We start from the raw sequence: 23956 nt of genomic DNA on the forward strand, positions 1-23956 counted from the left end.
ATTATGTATATACATGTATCATTATGTACATTATGTACACGTAGCATTTTGTGAAGGGGACGCTGCTGCAGTTCTCACGGTTCAAATCCTTTAATTGCCTTTTATGCCACCCACGGGAATATTTGGGATAGCTTTATTGTGACTTGGTACTCAATTAAGGTAAATATTACCATAGAGTATATTTTTCTACAGGTATGATCGCGGAAGAAGTGTTATCTGCGTGCGATGAAACCCTCGCGGATGAGTTAGGAGGTGCCATGACATCTGGAACTGATCTTCAGGGATTGGCCAATCCGGCTGTTCACTTCTTCAGGTATGGTTTGAACCCTTTTTAATTCTAACATTTAAAGTGCATATTTTTGTTGTATCATGTTATCATTTGATGTATAAAATTATTGTTCTATTGTATTTCAAAAAAATCCAAAAAAATTAACACACACACACACAAGCGTACACAAATACCGGCACCCACTCACACACCCACCTACAATAATATCGATACCCACTCACACACACATCACTCACGTGGGGGCACTAGCCTCGGGCGCCAGACGTCAGCACTCAGCAGTGTGCGTGCAGGGGGCTGCGGCACCGCAACCTGACGGCCATGCGCGCGGCCACGCAGCGCGGGCTGGCGGCGCTGGCGGCGGCCGAGCGCGGGCCGGGCGCGGGCCCGCTGGCCGAGCCCGCCCGCGCCCGCCGCGCGCCGCTCACCGTGCAGGGCTTCCGCTCCAACCCCGCCGGTACGCCCCTGCCAATAATATGACTAAATCATAAATCTAAATTAAAATATACCTTATTTTAGTAGGTAGTACAGTTAGGTTACATAGACCTGTTCGATATATACAATTTAAGTAATTTACAGTTAAAAATCAATTAATACTACTTTCACGTAATTTTTTTTTTAATATATTTTTTAATAATGATCGCAAAACTAAGGCTCAAAAATCACAGTAATTTATTATATTTTTTTATATTCCCTCGTGGTTTAGATCCAGAAAGTCACATCTTGTTCTTCGACATTGAGGGTTTGATCGTGGAACTGTTGAGCGAGGAGTACTCCGCTATGAGTCCAGCTAGCCTCGAGGTAAGACGTTTGTCCTGACTAGAGATAAATAAACAAGTGTGACCTTGAATTCACGTGACGTCATTGGTCGATGATAAGCTGTGGTATTCGTTAGGGATTCGTCAAAAAATACGTTTCAAATGTCGCCGAAATGATTATCAGAACTTTACTTTGGAAATAAAATAAATTGGTGGTGCTTTGTGCAAGACCGTCTGCGTAGGTACTACCACTCGCCATATATTCTAACGCCGTACATCAATATTCGGTATTGTTGTGTTTCGGTTTGAAGGGTGGTGTAACTACAGGCATTAGGGACATAACACCTGAGTTCCCAAGGTTGGTGGCGCCTTGGCGGTGTTAAGAAAGATTTATATTTCTTATAGTGCCGATATCCATGACCCGACTCCTTCTCCACCTTCTTACGTCATGGAATTAATAAGTCTTTATTCCTTATGCCATTGGAATACTAGAGTTAAGATTAGTTTAATTGTATTTGTCCTTCAGGCCGCCGGTCTCATCACCAGCGAGTACATGAAAGTGGCCGCACTAACTCAGTCAGCGAGTCCAGATGCCGCTAAAAGGATATCCGGTGAGATATTGTGTTTCATTTTTTAACTACGGTAATTGTGATTTTTGTAAAGAAATACTTACAGCTTACTTAGTACTTACTTAGTAAGTCAGAAATGGAATCGAATAAGCGTTATAGCCGGGAGACATTTACCTCTCTTTCTCATTCTTTCTGTCTCTCTCTTTTCGATGCGGTTTGATTTCAAGTTAGTTTTAGTTATTGTTTTAATTCACACGAGATTTTTAATAAGTTTATTTTATTGGTTCCGTTGTTTAATACATAATATGTATCGGAAGCAACTTCGTTCCAATCGAGTGTCCAACGACACTTATCGGATTTTTTTCTTTTTTTTTTTTACATTATAATAGAACTTTTTTTTGAGATGTAATCTTTTTATCAGAATTTAAATTATGAGCCGAGATGGCCCAGTGGTTAGAACGCGTGCATCTTCAGGCAGGCACCACTGAATTTTCATCTGCTTAATTTGTGTTTATAATTCATCTCGTGCTCGGCCGTGAAGGAAAACATCGTTTGGAAACCTGCATGTGTTTAATTTCAAAAATTCTGAAATTCTGCCACATATGTGTTCCACCAACCCGCATTGGAGCAGCGTGGTGGAATATGGTCCAAACCTTCTCCTCAAAGGGAGGTGAGGCCTTAGCCCAGTAGTGGGAAATTTACAGGCTGCTAATGCAATGTTAATGTAAAATTATTTACTTATAGTATAAGTAACAACAATTTATATCATCAACCGAATAAACGTAGACCTTGGACAATTAAAAAAAAACATATTTTTTCTTATAATCAATTATTTTACATGCTAACAATGAACGGATAGATTTCTTTGGTCGCGTTAAAGACAAGGCGGGAGATATGGAACGCCTGTTGAAAGAGAAGGACAAACATGGTTTGTATATTTCTGTCGAAAAATAAAAAATATATATATATCTATCATTAACTGTGAATGTAATTTTAGCATTTTCTATAATAGAAAACAATGTTGTTTATGACTTTCGATATCTTGGCGTCAAAATTCGGGTTGGGCCAAAAGTTGTTGGGTTTGTTCGTCGAGAAATTCTCATATAGCAGGACGGAGCCTGGATATTAACATTGTATACATCTCGTGCTCGGTAGATATACATAAATCTGTCGGTCTTAATTCTGAACTCTGTGAAAATGGGTGAATAAAATGTGCACTTGGATTTGCGAACACTCTTGTTACATTTAAAGTTATTAATATTAGCGAAGCAAACGGCGTTTGGGAATTTACTAGTTTATGGTTTAACCATTGATTAATAATACAATGAATATAATGTCACCCTATTCATATACACAGCAAAAATGTCCCGCGCTGTCGACTTGTCTCCCTAGAGAATGGCCGCCGAGAATTTTTAACTCCCGACGGAAAAATAAATCTTGTCTATATTTGTAACCACAGATTATTATTTCTCAGGTATATTAGCAAAGATGAAGGAAGGCGCTGAAACGATGCAGACGAAGTTGCAGGCTAAGGCTGAGCAGCTGAAGGGGCAGGTCGACAGCAAAGGTAAGTGCTACCAATAAGTTACATCACACCCTACCGATTTAAGACGAAGTACAAGTAAACAGGTTTTCAGAGTCGAGTAAGGTAAAATTGTTCATATAAATTTAGGTACACTTCTTACACATACAAGTGTTAGAGCAAGATAGAGATACGGTCTGAAAAATTAAAAATAATCGGCTCGAAAATGTCCAAAAGAGCGCTACAGGCACTGCCGTCGGGGGAGGAATAAAAATCCCTTTATGTTTAAGGCTAATTATCGAATACTACTCAATATATTTTGTGAATAATACATTTCTCATTTTCAATGAGCTCAATAAAACAACTCCATAAGAGATCCCATTTGTATTCTATTTGAATTGAAACCATCTAATATTTATCTGGCAACGCCATCTAGCGGCGTTAACAGGAACCACGTCATATCTTGTGATTTGTTTTAAATATAATTATATAGATGGCGCTCGTTTACTGTTCTTACTACGGTATTAGCTTTTGACTAACAGTACAACTTCAGGAAGTATGAATTGTATATTATTGTTATTTACTATATTATGGTACACCATGATTTTCTTTTATGATGTAAGTAACTGTAAATGGTCGTGCTTGGTTCTATGTAGAATCTAGTACAAAAACATGGTGATACGGCTCTGTGCAGGCCCGTCTGAGTATGTAGCACCCACTTATGAGATATTGTATCCCAAACAGCAATATTTAGTACTGTTGTGCTCCGGTTTGAAGGGTGAGTGAGTCAGTGTAACTACAGGCACAAAGAAATTGTCGATGTAAGGAATGATTAATATTTCTATGAGTAGTGGTGACCACTTACATCAGGTGACATTTGCTTCTCTGCCCATCATAAAAACAAGATAACTTAATTTTCATAAAGTTTTAAAACTAGCCAAAATCCTATATGCCTTTTAAAGGGGCAAGTTTTGGAACTTTAATATATAAAAATACATATTTTTTTTTTTAATTAGATTTAATTACAATTTATATAATGTACGTGCGCCTTGAATTGTATACACAGACAGATACACAATAAGTTCTTAATTATTAGGTTGGTATATTTAGTGTCCAAGGCGATCTACATTCGTTGGTAATTTGTTCAATTGATGTGGAAGCATACGGGGTATGATAACGTCGAAATTATAATTATATAAAAAATTGTTAATTTAAATTCGGAACAACTTTAACGTTCCGAAGTCCTCAGAATTAGATTTGCTTATGTATGTGTGCGTGTACATATTTTAAACCACATTATAATGTCTTCCAACGTTAATTTAATTCGTTAATGTCCCGATGATGGGCTAAAGTCGCGGGCAAATTTTTGTGGGTATTATTTTTATGTTTACGTTTAAAATTAAATCGAGGACTAATGATTCCTCATGACTTAAATAAGGTCCTTACTCAATTACCACGACTAACAATGGATTTAACACTATAAATATATACATTTTTTCATTTAAAATAGATTAGCAGGTATGGCAATCTCGTGATACAATACACACAAAACTATCTATAATTATACCACAATTATATGTAGGTATAAGCACGCTAGACGTAATACGTACCCGTATGTTTTAAATTAATAAGCCTACGCCCTCACCAAGGTAGTCCAGATTCAAGTAAACAAGCTTCCATATGCGTTGACGAGCTTAAATAATCTCTAAAACATTGTCGATAAGGTTTATAATACTCTAGCGTATATATATTTATAAGATATTATTAGGCGTATATGACTTTCGACATTTCTATAGAACGATTTCCTTTGTCTTTTGACTGATGAAATATATTAAATTGTTATAATATATATAACGAAGGGAACGTGGGAGAATGTGGGCGATCTTCGTCCATCGTATGTTTTTCGGGAAGTCGGCCGCAGATGCTATATGTGGCCTTTTCTTTTTTCTTTACCAATAACAACCCTTGGCAACCGTCAGTTGTCAAGCAACCCCAGTGTTGCCCATCGTATCCGAATACGCCCAAATCGATTAGGATTTGACGTTCCGCTTTCCAATCTCCGACATATATATGTCATAATCTTTGTTTTGATAGGAGATTAAAGCTACCTGGGTATCACCCACTTCTTATATATTCTACGGCCTAACAGCAGTACAGTTGTGTCCCGGTTTAAAGAATGAGTGAGCTGGTGCACACAGACACAAGAGACATGGCTTATCAGTTCCGAAGGTTGTAAGGAATCTTTAAAATTTCTTAAGGCGCTATAGTCTATGGGCAGTGATGACTTCTTACCATCAAGTGACGTATTTGCCAGTCCGCGTGTCTATGGTATAAAAACAATATCGAAATTAAGAAAAAGAATGAAACGAATCGAAGAAAAAAATGATATAGATGAATGTATTTTTTCTAATCTTATTTCTAATTTTTTTATCCATTAGGCTTCCCAAGAATAAAAATAAAAAATAAGTGACAAATAGAGGGGGATTGTTTTGACTATTTGTATAAAGATGATATATAGTTTGTCTCGCCTGGATGCTGAAAGTCCAGAACTAGGAGGTCTGGTGTCTCTCAGGAAAGAGCTCAACATAGCCCTTATGCATGGGCTTATAATGATATAAAATGGGGATTGTTTATAGTTGAGTTTGTTTATCGAGAGAATGCGTTCGATTTAAAAAAAAGAATATATTTGATGAGCCATTTATTGTTGGATCATAGAAGTTATAATATTCTCAACACCTTATGCATGAATACCTTGGCGTAATACGTTAAAAAAAAAGCGCGCAAACGCCTGTCACAAAGGCTTGGTTTTTTTTGGCGCGAAGTTGGATGCTTGTTACTGTATGATTTTTTATTATTTTTAAGTAATTAATGTTATCGTTGATTGTTAATTTTTATTATAAAATCAGAGATTTATTATTCTTCTTAAAACATTTTTTTTTAACAACACACAATTTACATTTAGAGAGTTCATGTTTGATAGCAAACCTTGGGAATATATAATGTTATTAATCATCATTTCTTGACAAAATAAAAACCGCTGAGTTCCTTTCGCTGGCTCCCTGGCTCTTCTCAGGTCAGGATGTTTTCTTTTCCGAACCGATGGTAGTGTTTTATTTGTCAATAAGTGACTTGAATGCTTCTGTATTGATTTAAGGAATTTGTTTTGATTTGACCTTAGATTTTGACCTTGACTTATGACCCTCATGTGTCTAATTTTAAAGAAATTCAAACCGCTTTGGAGGCGCTTGGCGAAATAACCTCTAAATCTTCTCCACAAAAGGGAGAGGTCTTATAAATTATTATTTGTTATGTTTTAGATTTTATAACCTTTTTATATGTTTTTTTTTTTTTTATAAATAGTTAAAGATATTTATTTATTTATTTATTTATAGGTTCGCTAGCGATTTTTACACAAATGTATATTTAAATAACGTTACATATAAAATTAAAAACATGCATAAACTGTGTAAAATCAGTTAAAAGCAAACACTGCATGCATACATAATTCTTTCTTTTAAGTATTGTTAGATAAATATAAATCTAAAAATAATGAATAGCAATTTACATTATATATTAATTATAAATAAAGTTAAAATAAGTTCATAAATATTCTAAAAAATGGATACAATCATAATGCGGTTTCTGATGCAAAACAGTTATGATAAAAGTTATATAATATAAGATTAATTAATTGAAAATACAAAGTGACATTAATAAATAATAATTAAAAACATTCAAAACGAGAATACTTAAGATTAAGATATGCTTAAAGGTTGGGATATATTATTATATATGTCACCGTAAGATTACAAAAATCGTTAGATTACAATCAGGGGACAGATTGTAATCTAACAGTTTGACTTCGACAGATTACAATATAGCGAAAAATAATGCGTTAAATTGCAATCATATTTTACAGTTCACAATATTTCGACAGATTACAATCTGTCTCGTCAGATTCAGTCAGTTTTATTGTAAGAGCGACCAATCATACGTCACCGTTATTATTCGGTAGCTTACAATCTATCGAAGTAAATTTCAGTTAAATTATAAAAACTCTAACCTAACCGAAATATTATGAACTATCGAATATATTTATATTTTATTGCAAATTGAATAAACGTTCACAATTTACAATTGCGCGAAATAGATTATAATCTAACGGTATTTGCAATTTTACGGTGAAATAATACGGCGGATGCCGGGGAGGCGGGGGGCACATAACGTTCAATCAATCAGAGATGCATTCCGTTCTACGCCAGTTCACAATTTGCCCGCTTCCCGTCGATAGATTGCAATGTAGCGAAAAATAATGCCTTAAATTGCAATCATATTTATACAGTTTACAATCTGATGAGATAGATTGTAATCTAACGATGTTGATATACAGAAATCGTTTATTTTTAAAAATATATAAAAGGTATTTCAATTGGACGAGGGCGCGGCCGATATTTTTTTAACGGGACAGTCTCTCTTGATTCATTTTCGGCTTGCCCTATTTGGTATTCTAGATATACATCTATATCCATATTTGAGTCACCTTTTTTATCCTTTTTATCTTTGTCGCTTGGTGGTTTTGTTGGTTTCGGTGGTTTTGTTGGTTTCGGTGGTTTCGGTGGTTTCAGTGGTCGTATTATTCTTTTTTTCTTCCTTTTATATCCTAGTAAAACTTTGTCATTAAATAGTTTATTCCACGGATGGAGAAGGAGTACTTGTATTCGTTTTTCACTATTTAATCGTTTTCTACGAGTGTTTTCAAACAAATTTTCATTGATGTCGTTTCGAATTGACCGTCGACGATCTTTGGAAATTAATGTTTTTATTTTCGTTCTTGGTGATAGTGTGTTTTTTTTTGGTTTGGCCACAGATCCTAAAATCGTAGATTCGTCTTTACCGTCTAAGAGATCTTTGTCCAGTAACGTTTTCTGATTTTCAACTTGTTTAAATTTTTCGCATAGATGTATTTTATGTTGTACTGGATTGAAAACATTCGCATCTGGTTCGGCTCTCGTTAATTGCGTGTCTTCTAAATTGGAATGTACGCTTTTTACATCACTAAAAGCTGCTACATCTTTGTCCGGTATTAGTTTCTGATCTGGCATTCGTAGTATTTTCTCGTGAGGTTGATTTCCATCTCCTTTTCTATCGTATGATTTCAATATATATTGTGATGAATTTTGCGTCCAAACTGCGAGTAAAACTGTAAGGAAATGTTTCCCACTTATTATATTAAGGTAAGATTGTTTTCAAAACGTAGCTTTGACATTGCGAATGGCGTTTAGTTCACGACAAATCTTTAATCAAGGACATAGATTGAAGCTAATTTGCTATTGGATTTAACTGAATAGATAATTTTGCTTGATAGGCAAACACTTTAGAACTATATATTAGAGAATTACTTAAGATGAGACATAAATTGGTACCATTGTCTGTTTATTACTTTTTCTCTGATATAAAATATTATTACGAAGTTATAAGTTTAATAAAAAACTATTGACGCCGTGTCGTTTGATCAGGATTTTAAAAATAATGGCGTTTCGAATTTCTTCAATGTCGCAATCGAAACTTTGAAGGTAAATTAAAGACCATATAAGTAGTTAAGTGGCGACAGAACACAGCAGATGTACAAGGACCAGGTGCCTCGGGACGCCGGTTTGGACGAAGAAAAAAGATTTATGATAATATAAGAATCAAGAACTGTTTGTAGTTCACAATTTAACAGAGTTATTAGCTAATCTCGAGAAATCATCTCGTTAGTATCAGATTTGTTCATCTATATTTATTCTTTGGATGGAATAGGGTATACAGGGGTGACAAAAGTAAAGTGTTTAACATGCACTGCTGTTCTCTACTCTTAAAACATTTCTGAGAACCGCATAAGGAAATAGTTTTTAAAAACGAATCTTACCTAGAATCGAAGGTATTCGAAGCATGGTGACATGGTGTTGATGTGTTTTCTAATTCTCCGTCGCTTAAAGTAATTAATGGCAAAAATTTCGAACGTGTTTTTTTTATAGCTTTAATATCAATTATGATTTCAGGTAGCTATAGTGTATATTTACGTAAAGTGTTCGCTTAATTAGATAGAACAAATTAGCATGTTTCCAATTATAAATGGGAAAAATAATGCTGTATCATAGTTTATATTATCCTTTCATCCTATATAATGGATGATGATGGATACCATTTAAAAACTGTATTTATTTTGTATATATATTTAAGCACTTAATGTTATCAATTTTTATGTTAATAAATATCTCTCTATACTAATAATAAAAAAAAAATTAAATACTATTTATTTATTTATTTATTTATCCTTTATTGCACCCAAACTTAAAACTAAAAATTACATTATTGCTACACAAAGTTGCATGAGGTGCAACAGGCTATTGTACGATTATATGCTGGATAGAGGTGAAAAGGAGATTTTATCTTGGCCAGTTTAGTTGCCTTTTCAATCTATTCTTCTAAGTAATTTATACAATGATGATGATTTTCATTATAATGACGATAATAATTTTGAGATGATGATGATGACGGTGATGACGATGTTGTTGATGATAATGATGACGACGATGATGATGATGTTGTTGTTGATGATGATGATGAAGAAAATGATGATGTTGTTGTTGTTGATGATGATGATGTATCAACATCATTGCCATCATCTGTTGTTGATGATTATGATGATGATGATAATGATGAAGTTGATGATGATGATGACAATGATGACGATGTTGTTGTTGATGATGATGATGTATCAACATCATTGCCATCATCTGTTGTTGTTGTTGTTGATGACGATGATTTTGGCCACGGCGACCAATCTCAAAGGAATACAGCCAACTGCGTAGAAAATATAAGTTCTGTTGCCTCAATTCCATAATCCGATGAGACGGCAAATCCGACATGACCGGAAAGAGTTCAGGCGTTAACAAACGGTGTTACGTGATTTTCGAGCCAATGGCTTGTACACATTTCCAACTTTCAAACTCCAGGCTGACCAATCAGGCTGGCAATACTAGTCCAGTCACAATTATTTAAACATTATTATTTTCTCCGTCCCAGATTTGCACGGGTAGAATAAAGATTAACATAGAACGTTTATGATGAAGAACAAACATTTAAAAAAAATAGCCTAGGATCTTCGTCGGGTTTACGTAGACCAACTGAACGATATATCTTCATAATCTTATATATAGTTAGGAACGCGGCGGCGGAGAATAGACGTACATACAATCATTTTTATTTGTATAGATAGATATATTATTAATTTTTTTCAATATGTACCCAAAATGAACAGATCTGATATGATTTTTTTTGCAAATAGCAAGTTTTACGTAGATTGAATTTCGTAAGTAATCTACGTAAAAGAATACAAGAATACTAAAATTTTTAATTAACTTTAAACGCCTCTTTTATTTTCTTTAAACGGTGGCGCGATTGAAGCGTTCAATTAGCTTTAAACTAATTTAATGAACTCAATATTTATCGAAAAGTATATATTTTTAACTAATTATTGTGTTTTAATTTGAGATTGTAAGGTTTGATTTCAATAAAATTAGAATGTTTGATTTTGATTATATATTTATTTTGGTAAATCAATCAATGATGTCGTGTCGAATCGATGTCAAATGTTGTTTATTTGGCTTTTGTCATGATATGGTTGTAATAGATATATAATTTTTCTATATAAACATATAGGTAAGAGTAAGAGGAAGTTTGAAAGTGGCACCGACAGCCGAGAAGTTATCTGGAAGGTGGCTATCATGGTATGCATGTTATGCGGAGGAATGAGGGACAAATTGTGAGGAAGGTCTTGAGCATGAACGTGGATGGATATTGAGGAGAGGGACGACCAATGAAAAGATGGATGGATTGTGTTAAAGATTATATGGCTGTAAATAATGTTACTTGTGGTGACGTCAGTATATGGAAGAAGAAGACATGCTGCGCCGACCCCTAGTAAAATGGGATAAGGGCAGCAGGATAATGATGGGTCGGATTACTGACACATATTTTTAATAAGCTTCAATTGTACAGAGTGCGTGTACCTATTTATCGAAAAAGAATAGGCGGCCAAAACCTAGGACGATGTAAAAATTTTAATACGACTATATCCTTTGAATCAGTTTCGGTCGTTTCATTACTGTCGTCGTCCTTCGGTTTTTTTCTGGGTTTACTTGCTTTTTTGTTTGGTACTCTTGATGGTTTTCGTTTTCCGTTCTTTTTATATGCAAGAAAAAACTTTTTCATGAAATCTGGTAACAGAGTTGACCCCTCCCATAGGCTTCTACGAGTTTTTTCAAATAAACGTTGATTGATTTCGATTTGATCAGACCGTCGTTGATATCTATCTTCGGATGTGAATTTTTTTAATGTCGCTCTTAGTGATTGTGTTTCTCCTGAGTTGGACTTCGTTTCTATAGTAATCAATCCATCGTCATCGCCTATAACAACTCTATTCATTGTCATTTTATGACCTGGATATTGCGTTTTCTTCTCAAACGGTTCTCCATTTCGCTCTATATGGTATGTTTTCAATGGAATTGTATGTTGTAATGAATTTTGCATCCAAACGGAAATTAAAACTGAAATTGAACGTTTATTATGTTAGTGCTTATTATTTGGGGACGATTTGGGCATTGTGGTTAATGCCCTACAAAGAATCAGGATGGTCTAAAATCAGGACCATAGATAGGAGATAAAATTAGGTGCTGCCCGCTAGTATCTTTGGTTGGGGTTGAATTTAACCAAGTAGATTATTTTGATACGCAAATGGAGCATATATACAATCTAATATTGAAAAATGATCCGACAAAATTTTGCTAGCTTTATGCTAGACTGCTTATTGCTGTGTAATAATAGGCACATTCTAATTTGCGAATATACATCTACAAAATCATCTAAAAAACTAGCTGCCCTTCCTGACTTCGCAAGGGACGAAGATATCAACAATCTGCCAAAATTTTGCAAGCTTTTTTTTGGCAGATGGTCCGATGACAGTCGACCGGGTTCAATCTAAGCACAGGAACTCAAACACGCATAAGACATCGATACAACCGGTTAGTAAGATTTCAGTGTCACACACACGTAAAGATGATTTGTATGTATGTATACAAATTAGACGATTATAATATTTACATGTAAGGTCCTTTATCCGTTAATCTTACCAAAGCTCGACAGCTTACGAAGTGCTATTTCAATTGTTTATAGATTGTAGTAGTTTAATTAGAGTAGGGCCTACAAACCCTACCACCAAATTAACCTGCCTCTGAAGAAAGCAAGGACTTAGTTCGATGCTGATCTTCTTGGGCAATTTTTTAGAAGTACTCGTACTTAAAATAGACCTACTTTGAAAGCGATGGGCAATTATTTTTAAATTAACTTTCAACTTACCGAATTTGAAGACAATCATATTTCTACTAATTATAATTAAACAGTGGATGTAAAACTTATTTTTAAACTATCACGGGAAGTTCGTAAAGATTACAGAGTTACTAAGTACGAAAATATTGTTTTTAAAGGAAACGTTTGTTGATGTGACGTGTTTAATTAACACGTGGATCGTAAATTAATCGTGAAGGCGTTGACTTTTGTAATTAATTACATGGTGCATAGCAACACTAATTATACTGTATTATAATATATAAACTACTATAAATTGCTATGAAAAATAGCATTTTTTTATTTATTTTTTATTTAGATGTATGTATGAATAGGAATAGGCCTAATTTATACATAACGAATGTGAATGAGGACCATCGTTATCAGATTTACGATTAGATATTGTAACAATTCAAATATATTTTCTTTATTTTATATTTTGAATTCATTTATTTTCCTATGACGGCTGTCAACCCGTGACCGACGCTACTCCCGTCGCTTCCGTTCCATCTACTTAACTCCAGGGTACTAAAGTTATAGATATTGCCCCATTCTATTGAGTGTCAATCAAAGCAATATATGTCGTCTGCGACATATATATACATATATATGTCGCATATATATACATATATATGTCGCATATATATACATATATATGTCGCATATATATACATATATATGTCGCATATATATACATATATATGTCGCATCCTCCGCACGTTCGGGTTCAGATCGCTGTTCCTCCATTACTCGGTTCTCAAATAAACCCGTTAACGGACTTCTCAATATCTTATTTTTCGGAATAAAATCGGTAATAACAAATGAATGAATGACAGCTCCATCAAAAATGCAGTGTTGTCGTTTCGCAAAATCGATTCCATCCAATTGTCCACTTGACATTTCGATATCGAGAATTTATTAACTAGCAACACCGAGGTATAGTTCTTGATTGTATTAGCAAAAGGCGTTGCTCGTTCCTCGACATATATTTATATAACGAAGGTAAAGAGCCGAGATGGCCCAGTGGTTAGAACGCGTGCATCTTAACCGATGATTTCGGGTTCAAACCAATTCAGGCACCACTGAAATTTCATGTGCTAAATTTGTGTTTATAATTCATCTCGTGCTCGGCGGTGAAGGAAAACATCGTGAGGAAACCTGCATGTGTCTAATTTCAACGAAATTCTGCCACATGTGTATTCCGCCAACCCGCATTGGAGCAGCATGGTGGAATATGCTCCAAACCTTCTCCTCAAAGGGAGAGGAGGCCTTTATCCCAGCAGTGGGACATTTACGGGCTGCTAATGCTAAATGAGTACCTTGTTAAGGTCATGAGACATCCTATCAAACTCTAATAATATTTTACTCTTTTAAAATCGTTTATTATCTTTTTATGTTTTATATAATTTCTTTATTCAATGATGAATTATAATTTTAAAATTATAAATTAGCGTAAATGCGTATTCTTAAGAGTTTTTTTACATCGCTTAATATATTTTAAAATATATTTTTCACGTTAGAAAATCTGTAAGTCATAGTATTTTTACTTTTATTATATGACAAAGATAATACTTTAATACCTTGTTGATCTTGTGGCTCGGAACCATGTCTCGGGGTGAAGCACGTGAAGCCACGGGGAGCGCGTGAAGTGGTCTCGCGGCTGAACTCTAATTGCGACGGTTTTGGTGTCCCATCGGATTATGTCAATAGAAGAAAATAAAGTGAGCCTGTGTGCCTGCGTAGTATGCTGGTTTCGTTTGATTGATGGTTGGCCGCCAGTACCGTGGCCGAAATCAGTCAGGACGATTTTTTTTTTAAATTTTTAAATGAATTGCATTCTGCCTTCTGCATGTCTTCGAAGTAAATTTCGCGACATTTGTCAAAAGTTACATTATTTATATTTGATACTTTATGTATACATCTATAGACATAAAATAAAATTGGAGTGTCTGTTTGTAATATTTGATATAGAGGATATACAGGTAGGGGACGACCAAAGAAACGATGGATGGATTGAGTGAAAGACGATATGGTTAGAAAGAATGTTACTTATGAGATGACGTCCGACAGAGAAGTATGGAAGAAGAAGACATGCAGAAGGCAGGAGGATGATGATGACGTTTGTAATATTAAAATATCCACTTATTACTAAATGCATATGTATATATACACGGTACATATATGAAAATAACATTTTTTTCACTTTTTATCTGTCTGTCTGTTTGTTCCGTTGTGCTAATCTCTGGAGCGGCTACATCGATTTCGACGGGATTTTCACTAGCAGATAGTTTATGTAATAAGAAGTAACTTAGGCTACTTTTATTTTAGAATTATATATAAAGTCAGGCCACGTCAAGTTCAAATACTGTTCGGAACTGCGCGCAGCCCTCTCGCATGCCACCACTCCGCCGTCACGAAAGCTGCCTAATACAGAATTAATATTTCATAGTAAAAACTGCGAACTGAATAATAACTATTTTGTTAAATTCGAACGCGCGCGAAGTCGCGGGCTCATCTAGTATATAAATATCATGACAAAATACGTGTATTTACAATACACGTATACTTCTCGTTGGTTATTCGAGTCGGTTCACTATATCTGCGAGTAAAATGACTTAAACAAGGTGACCAACCGAACACTCGACGTCGTGTCCTTTAATAAAGCTATATTGTAGTCGCCACCTGCTGTTATATTTATTAATACTAGTGAGCGTCCATTGGTCGAAATTCGATCGTAATTCATCTATATTAATAATATAAATGCAGAAGGGACTCTGTTCGTCTATGCCGTGCTCTCTAGAACAAAACAGTGAACTGAATTTAATTTGGTATTGTTGAAAGTTTGAACTGCAAGGAAGGACATATTAAGCTTCTTTTTTTGGCTGACGCAATCGCAACCGTGGTGACAACTAATTGTTAATAACATATATACATGATAAAAAAGCGTGGAGTTATTGCTTGTTGACTTCCAGGCAGGATATATTACATACATATATATGTAATTGTATTTAACTAACATGACTGTATTTTTAGATGTTGTAAAAGAGTAGCTACTGAGTTTTTTGCCGGTTCCTCTCGGTAGAATCTGCATTCCGAACTGGTGGTAGCTTTATTTAATATAATTAGTTAAATGACGATTCAAAAGTGCTTGTAAAAGCCTACTTGAATAAAGTATATTTTGATTATTGAATTAAATCTTGATACGAGGTGTGATATACATTGAGATCACTTCCAATGAATTAGATTTAATTTTTGGTAAAATCCAAAATGCAATATTAGGACGAAATTTGCGAAATAGGAAATGAGGTTTAGCTGGACGAGACCATTTCATTATTAGAATTAAGAGAAACAAAGGAAATGTCAAGGAACGAGATATTTGTTTTTGTTTGGCTACAAACGTGATGAGTATGAATGTTTTATTTAATTTAATTTATATTTTTAGTGTCAAGTTTTGTATCTGATAAAAAAACAACAATTTGATTAGGTTAAAAAAATTACTAACAAATCAAAAATAAGTCGAATTGACTATGACAAATAAGTTGAGCATACTGGCAAATGGCAAATTTTGACGTTCTCCGTGGTCGAGTAGTGTGTACACCGGTTTTCATGGGTACGCCACTCCGAGGTCCCGGGTTTGATTCCCGGCCGAGTTGATGTAGAAAAAGTTTATTAGTTTTCTATGTTGTCTTGGGTCTGGGTGTTTGTGGTGCCGTCGTTACTTCTAATTTTCCATAACACAAGTGCTTTAGCTACTTACATTGGGATCAGAGTAATGTATGTGATGTTGTCCAATATAAAAAAATAAACAAATAAATGGGCCACTTGATGTTAAATGCACAACTACCCATAGACATTAACGTCATAAGAAAAAAAAAGTTTATCCAATATCACCAATGCGTCACCAAAGTTTGAACCAAGATTTTATGTCCCTTGCGCCTGTAGTTACACTTACTTACTCATCCTTCTAACAGGAACACAACAATACTATGCATTACTGTTTGCCAGGTATATATGATCTGGCAGATAATTAAAGAAAAATAAAACACCAAATAATACGAATTGAAGTAAATAATTCTTAAAAATCGAATATAACAATGAACACTTCAAACGAATCACAACAGTATTTATGCCCGAGAGTCAACAAGAAAATTTAATGGCGTTTTTCATATCGTCGTGCGCTTTTTTAGTTATTTATGCAGTTATAAAGATAAAGGAATCTCCTAATTAGTCTATACATTTTGGGTTCTGTAGGTCCTTCGTATAAACTATGCCAAATATAACATTACTCCATAACCGCTATACGCTTAAAGAGAGATGGAAAGTTTTTCTTCGCGTATTAATAAAAAAAAAATCCATACAATTTTTAGAATGTACTTACTTTACTAATGTACATACAACATACATATATAAAGGTTAAATAACTACAATTAAATCAACGTTTGTAATGAAATTTATGTGAAAATTCAACAGAATCAAATCAAACAGATCTGGAGATTCTATAATTTACCCAAAAATGTTATGCTGTTTAAAGTTTTTAATTATATTATTGAATATATGTGTTTTTTTCTTCTTTATTTTCTGGAAAGGGCTACAAATAGTGGAGTATTTATTCGAATGGTGATCGCTAGAGCAATATTTATTCGCAGGGCGCTTATACGAATGTTTCTTCGGAGGTTTTGGTGGTTTTTTTGTACGATAATAACGAATACCGTTAACAATGACATATTCGGGGTGATCGTCAACGTCTTGATTTTCTTCTTCACAATGCAGTCTACCGTACTCATCTTCATTTAAATAATATATAAATCCACCAGCATTTATTTTACAGTTATTACTGTAGTCGTATCTATTCACAGTTCCATATATATTGTTATTTTCGTCTATGTATCCATACGACTCGGCTTGTCTCGGTGGCTTATTCTGTTGATATTTGTACATCTTTCGTTTTCCGTTTACTTGTAAGAGTTTTGCGTTGTCTAAAAAAAATAGAGTAAAACATATATATGTAGATATTTAATCGATTATGTTATTGATGTAATATATCTAAATAGTAGTTTTAGTCACTGGTGATGTTAAAAGTTCTACTGCCGGGTTTTAGTATCAGATCCTGTTAAGGTAAAGATTGAGACGTATTCCCTCACTTTTCTAGTATGGGTAAAAGGATATACATGTGATAAAATTTTATCCGAAACATGCAAGTCTCAATGATTACCTCCACTTGCGAGCACAAAATGAGTTAAAGAAAAAACGTAAGAAATTAAATTTCTCCCGTGTTTGCCCTAATTTTAGCCAGTTAACATGTCTTTCTAAATGTTATTTACACAATATTCTTTGCGAATAAATCGCAACTAAAACCTCACTTTTAAAATTGTATTTGTGAAAAATAATGGTACACCTTTTTTTTTCTGTAAAAATTTAACATACTTTCCGAATTTAATGGTTTTCGAAGCGTTAGTTTTTTGTCCGACGATAAAGCATTGCTTTTATGTTTTGATTTTAAATTTTTTTTTATAAGTTCTGATTTATCTGATCCTGTTTTTACTGAGTGAGAATGCTTCGGCGTAAGTTGTAATGGCTTTACATTCGTTTTCGATGTCGGCACTTGCGTTGTTTGCTGTATGAAAAATGCAATCACTGAAAAGTAAGAAAAATATGTACCAATTGAACTTCCAAACATACTGTATTCACGTAGGTTCTTAGAAAGTTTATTTAATTTATTTTCTGAGTACGGAAATCCTTTCACGTGATTAAATACAAAGTAAAGAAGAACGACATGTTCTGTTCTAATGTCTTAATTTCAAATATATTTTTTTTTGAAATACTTTAGAGCAAAATTTTCTTGGTTATAAAATATTTAATTAAAACAACAAATGACACATTGTTTGAATAACTTAATTGTGAATGTGAGCCAAGTTAAGTTAAAAATAATAAATATTAAATGTCTCAATGCTCGGCTAAGGGTTTTTTGCGTAGAGTAGCTTAATCCAACACGATCCAAATCTACGCAAGTTTACTCATCATGTTTACTTCACTGCCGATCACGAGATACACGAAACGACCTTAAAGGATATATTGATACACGAAAAACAAATACACAACACAGGTATGGTGATATGATGGTCATTTAAATTTGAGAATAATGAATAAATACTATAACAATGTTACAAGTAAGGAACTCTTACCGATGTATATTAAGTGAAGGAAAAATTTCATTTCGCTTTTTGACGTTGATTTTGTTCAACGTTATATCGTAAATATTGAGACTCATACTTTGCTATACTCGGATTCAAAGTTAGTTTTCTGAATTAATCTAAAGTTAAATTAAAAACATCGAATACAATTCGTTTTAGTTACTTTCAAGAACTCGATAAATGATTTTAAGTTTTTTATAAATGAAATTATATGTAATTAATTTGTTACAGGTAATGCCGCTTTCGACTTACGTTTTATCGTATGTATACTTTGATTATCTAGTTTTTTTTTTTTTAATCCTAAAAGTTTTTTTATGGTAACAATTGTGGCAAAATTTGCTCAAATTAAGCTGTCAATAGCGTTTACATTAGTTGTTATTACAGTATTATAAACATTTGTAAATGCAAATGAACCGAGAAGACTGATTTTTGGATATGTTGTAGGGAAGAAAAGCTTTCGATTTCCTGTGTGCGTTCGCCGCCATTTTGAAAAAAGGTGAATTTCGTTTTTTCACAATAACCCGGCTGTGTTTCGTGATAATTTTAATAGATATTTTTTGTCGCTTTATTTACGCTCTACAATTTAGGTTCATTTTTAACCTACCGTTGATGGCTTTTAAGATCTCGAGCGATATTGAATCTCGACCTGTTTTTTTTTATATAATGTTATGAGGTGATATTGCTGAAATACGTCTGTAGGTTTTGACGTCTGATGTACTACCTGATTTTAAAACTGGTATATTTTTTCTATATTTACCTAAGTCACGCCAAAGAAGCCGCTGTCCTGACGCTGTTGCAATAATGTGAATTTTTAATTACTACCTTACGATTAACTAACTTTGTTTTCAAGTTTGGATTTGGGAATGGCAGGAGGGGGATAAGTAATATTGTTTATCAAAATTATAATCTGTTGAAATGCTCGATGTTTGATGTAGCTTCTGCCTTCTAAGTCAATCCTAACTCTGAAGTGACTGACTGGTACGACAAAATTAGGTATAATCCAAATCGAGTAGGTAGAACGGATATCAAAAAGTATTCGGTATCTATTTCAATATTAAACAAAACTGCATTTCGATATTTAAAAATCTATTTCCGTAGTCAACTGTCAATTATGTTGGTTTTGAAAAAAAAAACGTAGATTTCCAGACATTCGTATGAATTGCCGACTATATTATGCGTACCTACTTAAAAATAATTAAAGGCGTTCTACTGCCGGGCTAAAACTTTCTTGATAAGTTGTAGAGCCTGTGCCACGCATCTGTGCGTTCAATTTGGTGACAGATTTTCATCCTATACGTGCAGGATTTGTTAAAAGTTATTTCCTTTACCTTCGTGCACGTACAGCTACGTAAACCCAAATTAAACACATGAATATTCAGTGCTGCTTGCCGATGTTTTAAAGTTTAATGTGGTGCTTGGAAAATAATACCTTCACTGATAACATAATGGTTTTGAGAGTGTCGATTAGCAGCCTGAAAAAACTTAAGGTTTCCAAAGAATAACTAATACGTCCCAATTCTTAAACGACATTCGAGTAGAAATTTTCAGAAATATCATGATTTTTTTAGCAATTGATTGAAAACTGAAAACAGAAATAAAAAAAGTATCCTTAACAATTACTAATAGTAATAATTTGACTTATTTTTGCTTGAAATAAACATATAATTAGTAATTTTTATTAATTTTTATTACTTCTCTCAGCCAAAAAATAGATGTATAACATTGCTTATATTGTTTTCGTATGATGGTGATCCTTTGTTTTTCTTTTTTTTATTCTTTTTCTTGCTCAGTTCTATTTTATTTTTCTTATTATTGCTTTGGTCTCTTTTGACACTTACGAGAATAGGTATTGAATATACGGTGTGAGTCCAATCGTCGTTTGGTATACGCTTTTCATCGTACAAAACTCGTCCGTGAATACGTTCTTTTGGATTATCTTTATTTGCATGTCTGTCATGGAAAGCAGCCTGTGTACATTCAACCAATGTCGTTATGATAACTGAAACATAGATAATATTGAGATCAAAAAACGTAAAACTTATTTCAGACTTGGTTATTTACGAGCACTTTTTTAGTATCTATTAGCCGTGAGTCACATTGACGCGTCTTCGAATCTGACTTGTGCTTCTTAAAATCTTATGCTACTGCAACTTTAAAAATATTTCTCTATGTACATTTATCGTACCTAGTGTTAATAAAATCATCATCTTCTTACTAATGTACCAGTTATTAATCATTATAATTTTTTCTGAACTTATTTTTATGAGTTTAACAAAAATCACGATTCATCTCCAGAATATTTTCTTCGAATAATTATGATTTCTTTTCAAGCCTAAGTTCTCTTATATGATATTTTTTTTAATTATCAACATGGACCGGTAATTTATCTTAACGGCGTTGGAACACTCGTGTTAGTAATTACATGCTTCTTAATCAATTTGTTAATCGCGAGGACTTAAATAAGCTCCAAACCATCCCCCCCAAGGGAGAGGAGGCATAAGACCAGCAATGGGATATATACAGGCTGTTACTTTAAATTATCAGGACTCAAATGGACACATGTCACTGTCATGGTTTATATATATATATATGCTTTCGGATGATAGTGTTATCGGATTTTCGTCTCATCGGATTATGAGGGTTAGGGAATAAAGAGCGAGGACCACTCTTCTACTTTTAGTCTCCTTTGAGAGCAGCCTTGAACGAAATAGTCACGATAGATGAAGGTAAGCATCAGATCGGCAATCAAGCACGGCAAGGTTTTAAATATGTGGAAAGATAAACCTATGTTCTCTAAGTCATTCATTAAAAATATTAAAATTGTGATGCTGCTTGGTAATAAAAAATTAACATATTAATTATTAATTTTATTAAAGATCCAAAGGCACGGCAATATATCTGCAGAGACACAAATATAAATAAAAAAAATCAGAGCGTAGACGATAAATCATGAAAGAATTCTTGTTTTAAACATCACAGAGTTAACTATTTTACTCGTGCATTAAAAATTTTACTCGGTCAAGTAATGTTTTAAAAAAGCTCCGAACTCTTGCCGCTTAGTTGAGGATGGAAATAAATATTGATAAATCCAATGTCTCAGATAAACTGCATACTTAGTTTGAAGATATTTTGCCGTTTGAATCAAATGTCTGTATCATCTGGAATTTATATAATTTAATTTCATTTAAATAAAAGGTGAGTAGTACATTCGGGCTTAATGCAAATCAATATCTGTAAACCATTTGTTAAAAATCATGCCTAAAAACTTAATGATAACAACACTGAGTACTAGTGTTTGGCTGTAGAATATCTGATGGATGAGTGGTACCAACCCAGTCTCTCAGATCTCCACTGGCAATAGAAAGTGTACACGTGTTTGCGCTCATACTAATGTAGGCAAATAAAAAAAAAGATACAAATGAACAATTAGAGATACAATTTTTGGTCTCGATCTCGAACCAGATCGCGGGTTTCAATGGACGCAGCTTGACAGAATAATCACTAAACCACATCTACTTATTTTGTGGAGAGTTTTAAATATATACAATTTGTTATACAAATACTCACAACTGAAGGTATTCGAGTAAGATAAAGACGAAAGATAAAAGATATTATTTAATATTTAAAATCAAAGAATGAAAATGTTTTCAGATTTCATTTCATAATTATTAAATTAAAATTGTTTGGTCGTTGTTTAGTAAAAAGGTTATGTTGTTTGAAATTTTTAATCTTATTTTTATAAATTTGTTGATTCATTGGAATATCATTTTCATTAGTCAATTGATTTCCAGGACGTTGTTGTGGAGGGCGATGATAACGAACGCCATTTATGACGACGTAACCGCTTCGATCGTCAATTACATATACTTTATAATATCGTGTACCGGAGTCGTCTTCATACATGTCGTATTTAACTCCATTGCCGTCGTCTTCCATCGCGATCCGATAATATCGTTTGCCATAAGCGTCATATTCAGGCTTTTTATCTTTATCATCATATTTCATAACGTTGTCATATTTAATATTTTGAACATCTCTGATAAATTCTTCATCATCCGTTATTCGTTTATTCTTAATATATTTTTTGATTGGTTTCGTGTTCACTGTTACCGTTCCTTGTGACAGTTCCTTTTTGTCTAAAAAAATAACAAAACAAGTTAAATGCTTAGTTCAGTTAAGTTTGGTGCTTGATGATTTTTTATGGCATTGGTTGGCGGACGAGCATATGGGCTACCTGATGGTGAGTGGTCACCACCGCCCATAGACAAAGGCGCTGTAAGAAACCTTAACCATACCTTACATCAGATGATTTATGTTTTACTTTAACTATCAAAATTTTACTTTAGACTAGTTAGGTGGGGTTTCATTTCACAGTTATGATGTAATGCATGACTATATGTTATAATATAAGCGAACTTCAATTATGTGCATTCAATGTAGATCATATGTGAGTGGTCTTTTGGTCGTTAGCCATTCTGAATACAGTAGTACCAGTACTATTAGTACCAGTGCGTAATTGTCCTACTGTTCGCCTCCTGTTAAGGAAAAAGTTGTTCCACCACGGTGCTCCATTGTGGAACTAAGCGGGTTTAATCTTGATGTATGCCTTCATCATCTAGCACAAGAAAAACTATGAACGCAATGAAATTAAAGCTCAATTGAGTTTGACGTGATTTGATTCTACGATCTTCTGCCTTAAACACTGTTGACCCAGTGTTTTGAATTCGCAGGTTCTGGCTCTGTACAGTTAACTTGCTATAGTTTTTTGGCTCAAAAACGAAATAATTCCTTGGGTATATTTCTAAATAACACAGCGAAATGTTCATAATCAAGCGTTTCGAGTTATATTGTTAATATTTGTATGATAAAAATATTGCTACGCCGTTTTTGTACATACTTTCCGTATCTGTTGCTTGTTGGAGGTTTTCTTTGTCCAAAGTCATATTTTGAATCTCTGGTCTATCTGTTTCTGTTTCCACTCGGCGATAGTGTCTCAGTGCAAATGGCGGCAACGCTTTTACATTATGTCTCAATGTCGGCACTTGTGTTGATTGCTGTATGAAAAAAGAACTCACTGAAAATGAGAAAAGTATATTTGAATGTACTTAAAAATTAGCTCTATTGTGCAGAAAGAATTGTAATAAAACACAACACATTTGGAGTCGGAGGATTTATTTTTTCACAATTGACCCATAATTTTGTTTTATTAAATAATTAAAAGCTAGTTATCTTGGTTTGTTCAT

General features: G+C 33.8%; 1 protein-coding gene across 4 annotated transcripts in view; it reads left to right on the forward strand.

Moving 5' to 3' along the window:
* Positions 1-23956, forward strand: part of LOC125074370 (WD repeat-containing protein 7) — a 129692-nt gene that overhangs the window by 9187 nt on the left and 96549 nt on the right. For 3 of the 4 annotated variants that reach the window (XM_047685677.1, XM_047685679.1, XM_047685678.1), the window contains 6 exons: positions 193-313; positions 580-743; positions 993-1087; positions 1571-1655; positions 2473-2541; positions 3088-3180. In XM_047685677.1, coding sequence (XP_047541633.1) covers positions 193-313; positions 580-743; positions 993-1087; positions 1571-1655; positions 2473-2541; positions 3088-3180 — 627 coding nt within the window. The remainder of the gene's footprint in view (positions 1-192; positions 314-579; positions 744-992; positions 1088-1570; positions 1656-2472; positions 2542-3087; positions 3181-23956) is intronic. The other variant, XM_047685680.1, reaches the window with a different exon arrangement.

This window comes from Vanessa atalanta, chromosome 27 (genome assembly GCF_905147765.1).
Source record: "Vanessa atalanta chromosome 27, ilVanAtal1.2, whole genome shotgun sequence".
NCBI lineage: Eukaryota > Metazoa > Arthropoda > Insecta > Lepidoptera > Nymphalidae > Vanessa > Vanessa atalanta.